The sequence below is a fragment of the Otolemur garnettii genome, unplaced genomic scaffold, assembly GCF_000181295.1.
Source record: "Otolemur garnettii isolate 467f Iridium unplaced genomic scaffold, OtoGar3 scaffold00014, whole genome shotgun sequence".
NCBI lineage: Eukaryota > Metazoa > Chordata > Mammalia > Primates > Galagidae > Otolemur > Otolemur garnettii.
In genome coordinates this window covers 27,224,411-27,238,952 of record NW_003852409.1, presented here as the reverse complement: position 1 = coordinate 27,238,952, position 14,542 = coordinate 27,224,411, and the positions used below count along the sequence as shown (strand labels likewise).

The 14,542-nt window shown below is 48.4% G+C and overlaps 2 protein-coding genes across 8 annotated transcripts in view; one reads left to right on the top strand and one right to left on the bottom strand.

Moving 5' to 3' along the window:
• PSMB7 (proteasome subunit beta 7) overlaps window positions 1-7,922 on the top strand; it is a 60,505-nt gene extending 52,583 nt beyond the window's left edge. Inside the window, exons 7-8 of the mRNA XM_003785294.1 lie at window positions 4,740-4,891; window positions 7,687-7,922. Of these exons, the coding sequence (XP_003785342.1) occupies window positions 4,740-4,891; window positions 7,687-7,798 (264 nt within the window). The 3' untranslated portion in view covers window positions 7,799-7,922. The remainder of the gene's footprint in view (window positions 1-4,739; window positions 4,892-7,686) is intronic.
• Window positions 7,923-9,141: 1,219 nt separating this feature from the next.
• The window catches only part of NEK6 (NIMA related kinase 6), a 73,944-nt gene continuing 68,543 nt past the window's right edge, over window positions 9,142-14,542 (bottom strand). For all 7 annotated transcript variants that reach the window (XM_023510525.1, XM_023510527.1, XM_023510526.1 and 4 more), the window contains 2 exons: window positions 13,979-14,092; window positions 9,142-10,690 (listed from right to left, as the gene is read on the bottom strand). In XM_023510525.1, the coding sequence (XP_023366293.1) occupies window positions 10,580-10,690; window positions 13,979-14,092 (225 nt within the window). In that variant the 3' untranslated portion in view covers window positions 9,142-10,579. The remainder of the gene's footprint in view (window positions 10,691-13,978; window positions 14,093-14,542) is intronic.

The following is a 14,542-nucleotide window of genomic DNA, read 5'->3' as shown; positions in this document are numbered from 1 at the left end:
CACTCGGGTACAGCTGTGGTGACCATTACGTGGCCGACGTGGACCTCTTTGTGCCTTTTACAAGTGCTGCCCATTTGTCATGTAGCGGTAAATGGAGCTGCACATTGGAGTCCAGGGACACATTGTGCGATGCAGTGATGGAGACAAACAGATAGCTCTATAAAGTGCTGCTTGTCACAGCTGACTTGTAGCACAGTACATCACTCTTATTGTAATCTCATTTAAGAAGCAGGGGTGGCCCGGGGGACTGATATTCCCAGTTAGTTTGGTCTTTGTAGCCATAAAGCAGGAAGTGTTCCTTTTATATTCTCTGAACTTTTAGGGAGTGTGCTTTTTGCTTGGATTAATTATTACAGGAACTTGTCCAAGGCATGGTGTGAAGATCTGTCAGCAGGTTTGTTTGGACCTCCTTTTCCTGGCCTGGGCCCTGGTGCTGCTTAGAGATACATTGTGTTTTTAGGAGTCCTCTGGCTTGCTTTATTAAGTAAGTTGCCATTATTTAGTAAGAACTGTATTCCACACACTGGTTTCTGTACCTTATTTCTAATTATCACAGCAACCCTGTGAGGTAAGATTTATTGTCATCATATCACAGAGCAGGGGTGTGAGTGCAGAGAGGTGTAGTGACTTGCCCAAGGTTGCACAGCACTTAGTAGGAGACCATGATTTCAGTCTGGTCTCTCTGTCTCCACATGTTGCCAGATCACTGTGAACCTGGGTCCATTCCCACTGGTGTTCAGTCGCCAGGATCTGGCCGTCTTTTGGCTGAGCATCGTAAAATAAAAGGAAGCTGCCACTGGCCTTGGAGGTCCATTTTTCTAGTAGGGTAGGTCCTGGGCTCTATCTACACAGTGACTCTACGTTCCCTTGGGACTAGCAGTGTAAATCCATGAGCAGCTGGCTGGGGAAGAACGCCAGCCCTGGCAGTGGGAGACAGCACCACGCCTGGGCCTGACCAGCTGGGGTCACAGGCTCTGCAGGGCCCTGGTCAGGCCCCTCTGTAGCAGCTGTCCTCAGGCAGATGCTGCCTAGGACTCAGCTTGCTCCACGTCTTCCAGAAAAGGGAGGTGCAGTCCCTATGAGGAGTGAAATCTAAAGGAAGAGACAGTGCTTCCCTGCATTTATTGTGGGCCAGAGACAGATAAAAATGTGGTGTTTTCCCCACCTCTTGCCTTTAGTTTATGGTTTTTCTTGATAGTTTTCTTAAATATTTGGTAGCACATGTTAAAGACAAAAGTTGTTTAATTGTGAATTTCCACTATAAAGAAAACACAGTATGAATATGCCCAGTAACATATTTGCATATGAGTCTAGAATTCTGTGTATGGAAATACTGTAGTCAAAGACAGTATTCAACACATGAAGTAGTTCCTGGAACATAGTAGGTCTCTATAAATATTTGTTGAAGACATCGACTGTGAATAATGGGAAGATAATAGAACTTTGGTCATTTTTACCCTCTTTGTGTTTGGGGGCTTTTGGTAGTAAGGAGGGGTGTGTAAAAATTAGACCTGAGGTCTTTTTTTTTTTTTTTTTTTTTTGAGACAGAGTCTCACTTTATCGCCCTCAGTAGAGTGCTGTCACAGCTCACAGCAACCTCCATCTCCTGGGCTTAGGCGATTCTCTAGCCTCAGCCTCCCAAGTAGCTGGGACTACAGGCACCTGCCACAATGCCTGGCTATAGACCTGAAGTCTTAACATTGATCTCTGACGTTACATTGTAGAGATGTTATTTCAACTAAATCCAGAGGGAAGAAGGCCCTGTATGGCAGTCTGTGGGCGTCCTGGGAAATGCAGTGCTCTTCTCTTATCCTTTAGCAGCAGTGACCATCAGAGGAGCCTCTTGTTGGTTGCCCTTAAGAGAAACTGGCACTGTCCTTCTCTCGAACTTGCTCAGGGTCTGAGGATCTTTGGAGAGGGGAGTGAGTGACACAGCCTTGAATCAGGGACTGTCTGAGAAACCCCAGAGAAAGTTACTTTTGAGCTGGTCTGCTGCTAGGCCTCCGGCTCTGGAGCCTGATGAGCCTGTTTTATTATAAAATACTACTTACTGTTTACCAGCTGTGTGGCCTTAGGCCGTAGTTTCTGACAGGACCAGCCTCCCAAGGTGTTGGGGAGGGGGTCAGCATGATGCTGGGCATCAGCGTGTCTGCTCAGTGCTGGGCACATCATGATGCCAATAAATGTGGATTTATTGATTGCTTTAGTGAACATCGAGGTGCTCAATAAATGTCAGGTTCATTCCATTTCATAACCTCTGTGGTCCTGTTTGTATGAGAAACAGTGGGATTGGGGGAAAAACTTAGGGACTTGGGAGAATTTCTTTCCTAAGGAATTCGCTTCTCTGGAATTGATGGAGAGGAAAGGAATTTCAAAGGTGTATTTTCCCAACTTTTAAAACTTTTTATTTAGGCTGGGTGCAGTGGCTCATACCTGTAATCCTACACACTGGGAGGCCGAGGTGGGTGGATTACTTGAGCTCACGAGTTTGAGACAGCCTGAGCAAAAGCGAGACCCCCATCTCTACTAAAAATAGAAAAACTGAAGCAAGAAGATCGCTTGAGCCTAAGAGTTGGAGGTTGCTGTGAGCTATGATGCCATGACATTCTACTCAGGGTGACAGCTTGAGACTCTGTCTAAATAAATAAATAAAACCTTTTATTTATGCTTAAATAATAGCACACATGATAATTTTATGAAGTCAAAATATAATATGCTTCTAAGTTTGCCTATTTTTAAGTTTTATCAGTTAGCTGCTTAAATTACAAAATGTTTGCAAAATAGTGGGAGCGTCCCCTGGAACCTCAGATGACACTCTCAGCATTCTGGTAGCTGCCCAGATGAATTGATTCACATTAGATATGCATGCCTAATATCATTTGTGTATTTCAGTTTCTTCTGAGTCTTCCCCTTTTCCCATCTCCCCAAAATAAAATCATTTGAGAAATGTGAGTCTGCACTCCTGAGGATTCCCTGCATGCAGGATTTGTGATGTCTCCTTGGTACCATGGGATGGCTCAAGATAACAGTAGCAGTGATGAGAAAAAAAACAGAACAGGAAAGAGTTAAATGGCAGAGAAGAGATGGGAGGCCAGGAGCATGTGCACACACCTACAGCCATTTAATAAGGGTAATAATTTGGAAATAGGTTGCATTGGTTAAATTAGTGGTTGGTTTTTGTGGTCTCTATGGCAGTACCGTGAGCCAGTTCCTTATCTAAGATGCTGTTTCTCCTTTGACCTCCTTCATTGGTTCTGGGAAGGCTTTTAGGCTTACAGTTTATTGAGAGTCCCAGGAGAGAGGATCCTGTTTGAATGAATTCTTAGGGGACTGGATGTACAGGAGAAGAACTGGCTTCATTGGGCCCCCCATAGGTGCCACTCAGGAAGTGAACAAACCTGAAGGATAAAGATCAAATAACCCCTAGCCTAGCCCCTGCTGCTGGTTTGCTGAAGGTCCTACTTCAGCAGAACCTTCTCTATCCTTCTCTGAGTCTGTAGAGGGCGCTTATGCCACTAGAATCCCAGTCTGGAAAGGAGCCGTCCCTTGAGTGTGTACTCAGATTTTCTCACAACTTGAAGTTGGTACATCTGCCCTTTGAGGGTCTCGGCTGGTGTTGGGGCAGGGAATCCTGTTTCTTCCAGAATGTTACTTGGATAAGCTCTTTATTTTTCACCTTGCATGTTATGGACTCTCCTGCCCTGGTGGATGGGAAGGAGCTGAGTGTAGGTTAGATTCCCTGCTCAAGAACTTTGTTCATTTGTCCGTGTTGCATAAAGAGCTTGAACTTGGTGCTTCCCAGGTCTGGCACTGATAACCTTCACTGCCTGCCTTCTGTTTCACGGCTGCTTTCTGAGCACCTTGTGTAGCTTGTCCTTCAGCCTTCCTTGAAGCTTTGCTGACTAGTCAGTGTTCCTACAGCCTCTCCTGAGTTATCCTTTAGCCCCTCTCACCCTGTATTTAACTTGGGTATGATGCCCCCGCTGGACTCTAAGCCCCTAGCAGGCAGGGGCTTGGGGGCCTAATCCATCTCTGCAGCCCTAGCTCCTCCTGCAGGACCCGGCCCCAGATAGGCCTTCTTGGATAAGAAAGGAAGTTAATGAACTTGTTCACTAGTAATGGGTGGGGACATGGACTTGCATCTTAAAGGCAGAGAGCAAAGGGGAGAGTGATTCAGAGAAATGAATTCAGTGAGCCCGTAGGTTCATTTGTAGGAGACAGATTCTTTTGGGGGGAAGAGGTCCCACCCCTGGCTCTGCCAGCATTTCTCCAGAACTCCTGTTTTGGTTTAGTTTTCCTCCCTCAGGGTACTGACTTTCTCCATTATGTCACCAGGAAGTAAGTTTCAGTCATTGACCGACTAGCCCCAGGCCAGATCCTGCCTGCTGCATATTTTTGTTAATAAAGTTTTATTGGGAACACAGTCATACCCATTTGTTTATGTCTTGTCTGTGGTTGTTTTGAGTAGTTCTGATAGGTTGTATGCCTACAAAACCTGAAATATTTACTACCTGAGTAGTTGGGATTGCAGGTGCATGTGACCATGCCTGACTAAGTTTGCTTATTTTTTGTAGAGATGTGGTTTTGCTATCTTGCCAGCCTGGGCTCAAGTGATCCATCTGTAAAATGGGCACCAAAAACAATGCCTTCCTTCCAGGAGATTTTGTGCACTGCCTGGGAAAGCACTTTGTGCATGTCGGTTCTGCTGTGGACGTTATCACTGCCCTTCTCTTTCTCAGGAGGACGACGCCAAGAAGCTGGTGAGTGAAGCCATTGCAGCCGGCATCTTCAATGACTTGGGGTCTGGAAGCAACATTGATCTCTGTGTCATCAGCAAAAACAAGCTGGATTTTCTCCGCCCATACTCAGTGCCCAACAAGAAGGGGACCAGGTGAGTAAAGGAGATGAAATTCTGTGTGTTCCTGGCTTTGTGTCATCCTTGCTATCTCATGATGTCTGGCTCGAGTTTTCTTCTTTACCACAATGAGTAAACCCAGTGTTCCCAAATCAGCCCACTGACCTTTGAGTCATCTAGTGGGCTGCCATCAAGGGGCCGGGATTGATTTAGTTTGTAAGAAGTTGATGTGGGGAGAGGTGGAGAGGGCCCAAGGAAAAGCTCTAGGCTGGGAGGTAGGAGGAGAGGTGTGACTTATCTGCTGTCCTTTCTCCAGCATCTTAAAGAATCTCCTGTCTTCTGTGAGGAGGAGCATTTTCCAGGGCAGCCAATTGCTTTTCGTCCCCATGCTCCAGGCCTCCTAAAAGGTTACAAAGCACACCGTGCTCCCCCCACCCCCACCCCCACAGGGCCTTGGGACTAAGGGGTATGTACCATCCATTCTGAGGTATATGCCCCACAGGGCCCTCTTCTCTGTGTGTGGCCCTGGCTCAGAGCAGCGGAAGATTCTAGTTGGTGGAGTGAGCAGACCTGGAAGACTTCCAAGCCTGGTGTGTGTTAGATGCACAGCTCTAGCTTGCAGTGCCTCAGGGCTGCTCAGCCCTGTGACCGTCCTGGGAATCCTGACCTCCCCTGGGAGCCTGAGCTGCCTAGCATGTGATGCCCCCTGCTCTGCTTCTAGCTGGGGAAGTTCCCGCAGCAGTGTTTATCCACCCCAGCCCCTCCCGCCCAGCCCCACAGCTAGCCCAGAGGATAGCTGACATCCCTGCTGGAATGCCTGCTTTCACCCCCCACTATGGGAGCACTTTACTGGGCAAGCACAGGTCTCTTGGAGCCAGCAGGCATCCACTACAGTCTGCACGTGGCATGGAGGCTCAGTGCCCTGATGGGTGGGGCAGCAGGACCTCACAGTTCTGGCCCAGGTATTGGGGCATGCTAATGGCCGAGTGACTTTGGGCGAGTCAGTCTCCCTGTCTTTGAGGTCTTTGAGATGATAGAGCTATTAGGCCTGGGCCCTTTAGCAGGAAAGGAAGCCACCTTTCAAGCCCAGAGTTGTGTTGGGGGAGCCTTGTCCCCCTGTATGGCCTGCTTCCCAGGTTATTTGCAAGATGATATAGGATCTAAACAAGTCTGTGGTGAAGAGGTGATGGGGGCAGGAGGACTGAACAGAGTCCCACGTGAGGATGTCAAAAGCCATGTTTGAGTCTTGAGAAGCTGTGTTGTGGTTGCCCAGGGCTCCTATGCTCAGCGCAGGAGTCTGTGTCCTAAAGGGAGCATGGCAGTGACATATCTTTTCTCCTGGGGGCATGGGTTACTTGGCCGTGAAGGAGGCTGTAAACACACAGAGTGAAGACTCAGTGAGGGGATCTGGGAGGTGCTAGGCATGTGGTTGGTGTGCATATGCAGTACTCTGCACAGAGCTGCTACCTGCTTGGTGCCCTGGGGCTAAGGGTACTGCAACAGTAATGTCTACACTTGCTGGGATCTTGCTGACATCTTCTCTGCCAGTGACTGCTGCTAGGATACTGCCTGGGTTAGGGGGACACTTTTCCAGAGTGGACAGTGCCAGGGAGGGGTGGGGGAGTGGGGCAGGGCAGGGCAGAGCCAGAAGTCTAGGCAGGCACCCATGTCCACTGATAGCATGGCCTTTGCCTTCCAAATGTCTGCTGGTCTCTCTGCTCTCAGTTCTTCCCAGTCCTGACTTGCAGTCCATGTGGCTTATGGCAGAAGCCTTCTCCGCATGCTGCCAGGGTTGGACACCATCACCCAGCGTGGTGGAGAGGCTCTAGCATGTCCAAACCTCCCAAGGACACTGAGGTCCAGTGCAGATGAGTCAGGCACACAGAGGCCTCTCGCTCCTACACTGCCTGCTAGGTACGCATCTTCAGACCAACAGGAGAGGGCAGGGGACACATTTTCAAAAGGTGCTGTGGTTCAGATCCTGTGGGTGGGGGATGGTAAGGCTTTGCAGAACGAAGGCTGTCCATTCTTTGTTGCCAGAGCTCCTTATTTTGACATAGCACTCTGAAAATTGCCCTCTTTTTCCTGACTCCTGCTCCTTCTTTGAGCCCACATGCACAGTTGAGAGGATAGGTTTTCCTGGAGCACGTGGTCGTGGCATAGCCAGCAGACTTCTGTAAGTCCATTGTCCCAGCTGGGGACAAACTAGAGGAATAGTTGAGTTTGTGCTGCTGTTTGGCAGTACCATAATTCTGCCCCGGCATGAGGATTGACGGCCCAGATACGTATCTTACAGACTGTCACTCCAAGGAAGGTGTTGGGCCTGTCGTAGTGGTGATCTACCGTATCCTTGAAGGGAACAGTTAATTCTCTTTAAGTCTTCAGAGCAGCTTAAAGTGACAAGCCCAGAGTCTGGCTGCAGATCATTTTAATTCTGTTTATGATTCCAGATATTTTTTAAGTGTGTAAGGTATTAGTTGTTAAGTCATCCTTGTTATTGCACAAGAGGACAATTAGGGAAGGATTTGCTTCCTGCTAGCTGCAGTGACCAAGTGTTTCCCAGCATGTACTGGAGGGTGAGGTAGAGAAAGACATTGGAGTGTCTCCTAAGTGCCACTTGGTCTCTGTATTGTCTCCATTTTGCAGTGCTTGAGAGCTGAGGAGAATGAGCCTTGGGGACGTTTGTGGTCTGCCACCCCTCCCTACCCCTCCGAAGCTGGGATCAGGAAAGCCAGGATCCCAGTCCTACCCGCTCACCATCTTGCTCTAGTCCTCTCTCGGGCACCTTAAGGGGAGCCATAACTGTTGTGTTTCTGTTTTTCTGTCACTAGGTTTGGCCGGTACAGGTGTGAGAAAGGGACCACTGCAGTCCTCTCTGAAAAAGTCACTACCCTGGAAATTGAGGTTCTGGAAGAAACAGTCCAAACTATGGACACTTCTTGAGTGGTGTCAGTGACTGGCTGGCTGCTGCTGTAGAAGACTGGGGGTATGGAGGCTCCAAAGACAGGCATTTGGCTAGTGTTTGCTGAGTGAAATGCAATAAAATGAAAACCAGATTGGGTGGCTGGTGTCTGGGGACTGTGTGTGTGGATTTTCTTTTGGCTGTTGTGGCCCATTCACCTGTTCTTTCTTTGGGGATGTTAATCCTCCTTGAGTAACAGGCTACATTCAGGTGTCAAAGCAGTGTGAGCCTCCTAATCAGATGGCGCCTTGTCTGTTGCCAGAAGTCAGATTGGGATAACTTTGATTCTTCAGACATTTATGCCCAGCCCTTTTGTTAATGTGTACTGTGTCTCTGTTAAGGTTCAGGTTTGGTATGTAGTGATGTTTTTAAATAGGGTGACAGTGCCACACAGCCTTCTAACTCAGCAGCTAAGTAGGAAAGACATGCTGAAGATGAATCTGAGTTCAAATTCTTTTTTTTTTTTTTTGAGATAGGGCCTCAAGCTATACCCCTGGGTAGAGTGCTGTAGCATCACAGCTCACAGCAACCTCTAACTCCTGGGCTCAAGCGAGTCTCCTGCCTCCACCTCCAAAGTAGCTGGGACCACAGGTGCCCCGGACACAATGCCTGGCTATTTTTTGGTTGCAGCCATCGTTGTTTGGCGGGCCTGGGGCTGGATTTGAACCCACCACCTTAGGTGTATGTGGCTGGTGCCTTAGCCACTTGAGCCATAGGTGCCGAGCCATGAGTTCAAATTCTCAAGGCCTGCTCAATTCTAAGTACCAAGAGAAAGCAGGCAGGTGGACTCCACTGTGGCCAGTTTTGTGGAAATCAAAGGAATGTTTCAGGTTTTACTGTTTTGTAATAACTAGGACATGATCATTTCATGAACACTCAGGCCTGGTGAGTGGCTGAGATTGTGTGCCTCCAGAGGGTCCAATTAGACAGATTATGATCACAGTGTGGAAGGGGGATGGCATGTAGAAAGCAAGTCTGTGTGCGTGCAGAGGCTCTCTGTGCCCAGGGAGACAGCAGGACCTCTTGAGAGCCAGACACAGAATATTTACCTAAAAATCTGTCTGGGATCAGGAAGGTTTTCAGTGGTAAGTGCTGGGCAGGAGATAGGGACTTATTTCTTCCCACAGAGAACATTCCAGGGTGACCCTACTCTCAGTTGTAAGTGCCAGGAGTGGGCTGAGGGAGAAGAGTGGAATGGTGGAAGGCAGAAACCAGGCTGATGATTATCAGAATTATTTGGGGAGCTTAAAAAATAATCCCAGAATTACTTGATATCTGAGGCCTGAGAAGTTGAATTTTGAAAGGAAATGTGCTGCTGACACTGTTTTGGATCTATTGGTTTAAGAGTCAAATCTCCAAAGCTGTTTTGAAATCATGGATGAATTGTAGCCCTTCACAGAAGTAGCTCTCCTCATTCCCCTCCCCCCCCTTATTTCAAACATGGAGAACAAGTACAGAGGAAAGCCACGTCTGAAGTCTCCCAAGCCCAACAGTGGTCCCAGCCGACAGAGTCCACACATGGAGACAAGAGCAATGGCCAGCCCTGGAAGCACCTCCCCAAGACGCCAGTGGTGCTCTCTGCAGGGCTGAACTATCACCAGATCAGGGATGGCAGCTTCTGAGGGTTAATTTGAGTATAGAAACAAAATTCAAACTATTTCCTTCTGAACTTGAGTTTTCTTAAGTTCACATTTATGAATCAGTCTTCACAGTTAATCCTATTTGGGAATAAGAAATAAATGAACACATTTCTGGTTTCCTACACATAATACAGTTGTACTTTAATTCTTGACTTATGTGGTCCATGGACTTCAGTTTTGTGAAGGGGTGAGTGACTACCATTATGGGGTCATCTATGTTGTATTAGCTCATTTGCATATTTTATTCTAAATTCTGTCCGCAACCCTAAAAGTCGATATTATTAATCTCATTTTACAGATGAGGAAACTAAGGCTCAGAATGGCTAAGAAACTTACCCAAAGTCACAAAAGGAAGTTGCAGAACCATAATTTGTAAAGGACAGGCCTGGGCATTGTCCTCATGCTTTTTGTATCCCATGGAGGAGGATGCGTAACACTGATCATGAAATGAACTGCCAGCAATGTCACGTGCCTGGTACCAGGCAGGTGTTCAGGAGAAGATGGCTGAACCAGGCTGCAAGGAAAATAGTCCTGGCTTTCAAACACCATTTGCCTTGTGGAGCTCTAGGACAGATGCTAGGTTCTCATCATCGTCATCCATCAAGTTATAAAATGTAGATGAAAATTTTAGCTAAATCGCCATTCTACTTGGATTTTATCCCTTTACAACAGAGTAAATTAAGCACAACAGCTTGATTGTTTGAAAAGATAACTAAGAACTAAACCTGGTACTAACCATTTTCAAAGGCTCACTACACAAATCACGCAGTCCCCTGCAAGTCTCCTACAAGCATATACCTTGACAGGTCACTGGAAGAATTATCCTAAAGATTCACATTACAATCCAGATACAAGGGGGCTTTGATGGCTCAGTGGACCACCTAGCCCTGTCAACAACCCCACTGAGATTGTCCACACGGTACGAAGAAAGGACTTTTGAATCTGACCATCAGCGCCACTCCCCCCAGCTGTGTGCACTGAGTGTAATGTGGGGGACCCCCTTTGGGGGAACTTTCTGAACGCTGCGTCTTAGCTGTTCTAGGCTACCGGGTGGCCACTTTGGAGAGAAAACTCAAGTAAGGCAGAGAGGTGCTGGGTTTTGGTAAGGCACGGTCCGTCTGCTCAGGTGCTTGATGTCCAGACGTGCATCTGTTTGGCCACCTGGTGCACGTACCCAATGTCAGGCCTCTGGTTGGGGTCAGGGTAGATGCACATACTGACCAGTTCTCGTAACTGCAAGGGAGAGAACGCCCTGTGTTACTCTCAAGAAAGCAACTTTCTAGAGGTTCCGCACTTAGCACTTCTATCTGCATTTAACAGCAACAGATTGTCCTGTTGTCTCCATTAGAGGTGCAGAATTGTGGTTAGTGAGGGTAAGCAACGGGTCAGACAGCTCCTAAGAGGTGGCCAGGGCCACTCCTAGGCCTGTCTGGTCCCAAAGACCACGCTTTTAGACCCTGAAGATGGCTACCTGCAAATAACTTTGAACTTTTCACCTGTCCATGTCATTGGGCAAATCTGTGTGTGCCTGTGTGTGTCTCTGCTGCCTGTCATGCAGATGCCCAAACTAGAGGACACAACTCAGGGAAGGGCTTATTGATCATAATAAGTGTATTAACATGCAGCAGGGCTGCAGTCTGTCCACCCCCTGGCCTCCATTGTGCTCATGAAAGACGGAGCTTTTAATTATACAGACACTGGGGCTGCACCACCTCCGGGGGGGAGGGGCACTTTGCACCTCTGATCGCCTGTTCTTCTGATAGCCAGAGTGCCAATTATTTTAATGGTAATTAAAATAATGACCTTAAAAAGCCTACATCTTAACTTTCATCACAGGCTCATGGCAGTGGTTTTCATTTAAATACCTGCTGCTGGTGACTGGCCCTGCAGGTTGTGGCAGCAGCCAGGAGAGGGGAGGTCCTGAGCAAGAATGAGCTCCAGTGGACTCGAGGCCACTCAAGGAGTTTGGGAGGGTTGTTCTGGAGGCCTGGCAGCTACTGCACAGTCCCCAGGCTGAGGGGGCCAGGATCTGGGCCTTCTCTGGATCAGGCATTTTCTCACTGGTCTGTGGAGCTTCGAAACCTCCCTCCAACCTTTGTGTGCCCTTTGGGGATTCCACAGCTTTATTGGATACTGGACGTCAGGTGACAGCAAGCCTCCAGCCTGCCTGGACACTCCTGGAGTCCAAGGTTGCCTGTGGGTGAGACAGTACTTTTCTGAACCTTAAAATATTTAGGGCATGGTACCTGTGGTTGGCCTCTGACAGGTTGAAAAAACCAAGGACACCAGGTGCAGGTGAAGTCCTGGGACCTGAGCTGCTCAGTATGAGCACAGACCACACCACTGGCAGTAAGGCCATATTTGAAATTTTCAGAAATCAAAAGAAACAAAAAAAAAGTCTTATTTTCACTTCTAAGAGGTGACAGAGCTGTCAAGTGGGGTGTGTGGAAGGCACCTAGGCAGCCCTCTTGCTCCGGACACTGGTGTCAGCTGGTGTCAGGAAAGCGGGGGGGGGGCTGCGGGCTTTATGAAGATGTTGCTTCAGCCCCATAGCTGTGGGGTGGAGACGAGGGTTTCCCTTTAGGGACTGGCAACTGAAGCACAAAGTTGTGATTTGCTTCAGGTGGCTCAAGAACTTCTGAATAGGACTGAAGTCCAAATTTAAATAGAAGAGAAAGGAAAAAGCAAATGTCAGCTGTTGACTTTGTGAAGAAATGTAACTAGTTTTTCCTTTCAGCCAACTTGCACTGGAGAACAATAAACACTCTTCCCAAGGTACAGATAAGAACTCTGTAAGTGGGAGGCAGGGGCTTCATGGAGGCACTGCAGTCTCCTGACACACCCCTCCCCACCCTATCCCCCAGAGATCTACACAGCACAGCCATCAGGGCAGCTGCTGGGGAGGCCTGCCTGGCCACAGGGTCAAAGCACATGGGAATGGGTCTGGGCCAAGGTGCTCCTTCCAAAGCCTCATCCCAGTTGGATGATGGGCTGCCAAAAAGATGTGTCATCAAGCAGGATGGCACCATGGCTGGGTGGGATGCAGGCTCCAACTGGTCATCTGGGTTCAGATCTTGCCTCACCACTTACAAGTTATGCCACCTTGGGCAAGTTCCTTACCAGTAAAATGGGGCAAGGGGAGGATTCAATATAGGAAATCTGATTGTGAGCTGTTGGTACCATGAGGCAATGGCCTGTGTGGTGGCTCAGGAAAGTCTCAGACTTTTACCCACTCATAGTGACCAAGAATGAAAATAAAGGTAACAAATGACATTTCGTGAGTACTGACTCTGATCCAGGCACTGTGCTATACATCCAAGGGCTTTTTTTTCCTTGAGGGAGTCTCACTATGTCGCCTCAGCTGGAGTGCCATGGTATCGTCGTGCCTCCCTGCAACCTCGAACTCCTAGGCTCATGTGATTCACCTCAGTCTCCCCAGTAGCTGGGATGACAGGTGCCTGCTCCTGTCTCCAGCTAATTTTGTCTATTTCTAGTAGAGACAGGGTCTTACTGTTGCTCAGGCTGGTCTCGAACTTCTGAACTCAAGCAATCATCTCACCTTGGCCTCCCAAAGTGTTAGGGTTACAGGACTGAGCCCCTGTGCCTGGCCCAGGGGCTACTTTTAATGGTGGTGTTAGCCTAGTGCTTGATTATATCACATACCTCACCTTAATCCTTACCCTAGTCCTGTGTGGAAGATTCTCATATTATCCCATTTTATAGATGAAGAAACAGATTTGGGAAAGTCAAGTGACTTACCCAAAGAGTGAAGGAATTGTAGGAATGTGTGTCTGTCTATAACCTTAATTACTGAGCTGTGAAGCCTATCATTTTGTCCTCAGAATTTATCCATGAAGTAGTTCTGTCTTCAATGTGATGCAACTAAGGAAGATGACATTCACACACAGCTAGTTAGCTAGTTTCCATAGCCCCTGCAACCAGTACTCATAGAAACTCAAGGTGTAACTTAGGCCTGTTAACAGCAGGGGGGAGACCAATCCATCCGTTGCTGAGGTTTTTTGTCACAGACACAGGATGGCAGGTATGGGGGAGCTACGGCCTTGGCACCTCCTACCTCCATATCTGGTCCCAGTGTCTGGTGCCACATGGAGCATGTCCTTGGGACCTGTAGCGGTGAATCTCAGTCCAGCGCTGAGTTGGATGCTAAAACAGGTCGAGGTGTCCAGCAGGCCACATCAGCCAGCTCCCACTGGTTCCCACTGAGGGGTGCCCACACCAGTGTTGGGGATCCCTTCTTCAGCAAAATCATCTACTACTCTCCTGTCCAAGTCACTTTTCCAGTAAGCCTCCCTTCTGTACCCTGTAGAGCAGCGGTTCTTAACCTGTGGGTCATGACCCACAGGAACTGGATTAAAGGGTTGTGGCATTAGGAAGATTGATAACTACTGCTGTAGAGTGAACCCACGTTCAACCTTAGCAAGGTGAATGGGAACTGCCCCTGGGGACCTACTGCTGGCTGTTGAGCCTGCCGGGCCAGGCCTCTGGCCTCAGCACACTCACCTTCTCAGAGTAGTGCTCTCCCGGGAGAGGCGGGTAGTCACACTGCTCAATCTTCTGGCAGAGGGCAAAGAGATTCATTTTATCTCCATAGAAAGGGCTTTGGAGAGCTGCCATCTGCAAAGGGAGGGGAACAAGAGTAGTTATTAGCCATGAGGCCGAAAAGAACTCGAGAGGCAAGAGGGGGACCCTCCACATTGGGGTGAGGACCTTCTGTGGTCGTCACTGCAGTGGCTGCCCAAGACTTCTCCCCTGAAGATGTCTCCACAAAGGAGAAACTGTAACCTGATCCTCCTCCAGGTGAATTCAACAGTGGCAAGAGTTTCAGTGACTAAAGGCAATAAGGAAGGGCAATTGAATGCTGGGGACAGATCCCCCCATCACTTCTGCCTCGGCCTTGCAGGACCAACTGTCAGGAGCACACAGAAGATGGGAACCAGCTCTGCCAGCCGCCAGGGGACAATGTCTACTTAAGTAATACGTTTAGGGAACTTTACTTACCTGAGGACTAACATGGGGGGAGGGGGGCAGGTGAGGCATTTCCTTCTTGGCTCTCATTGTGGCTCC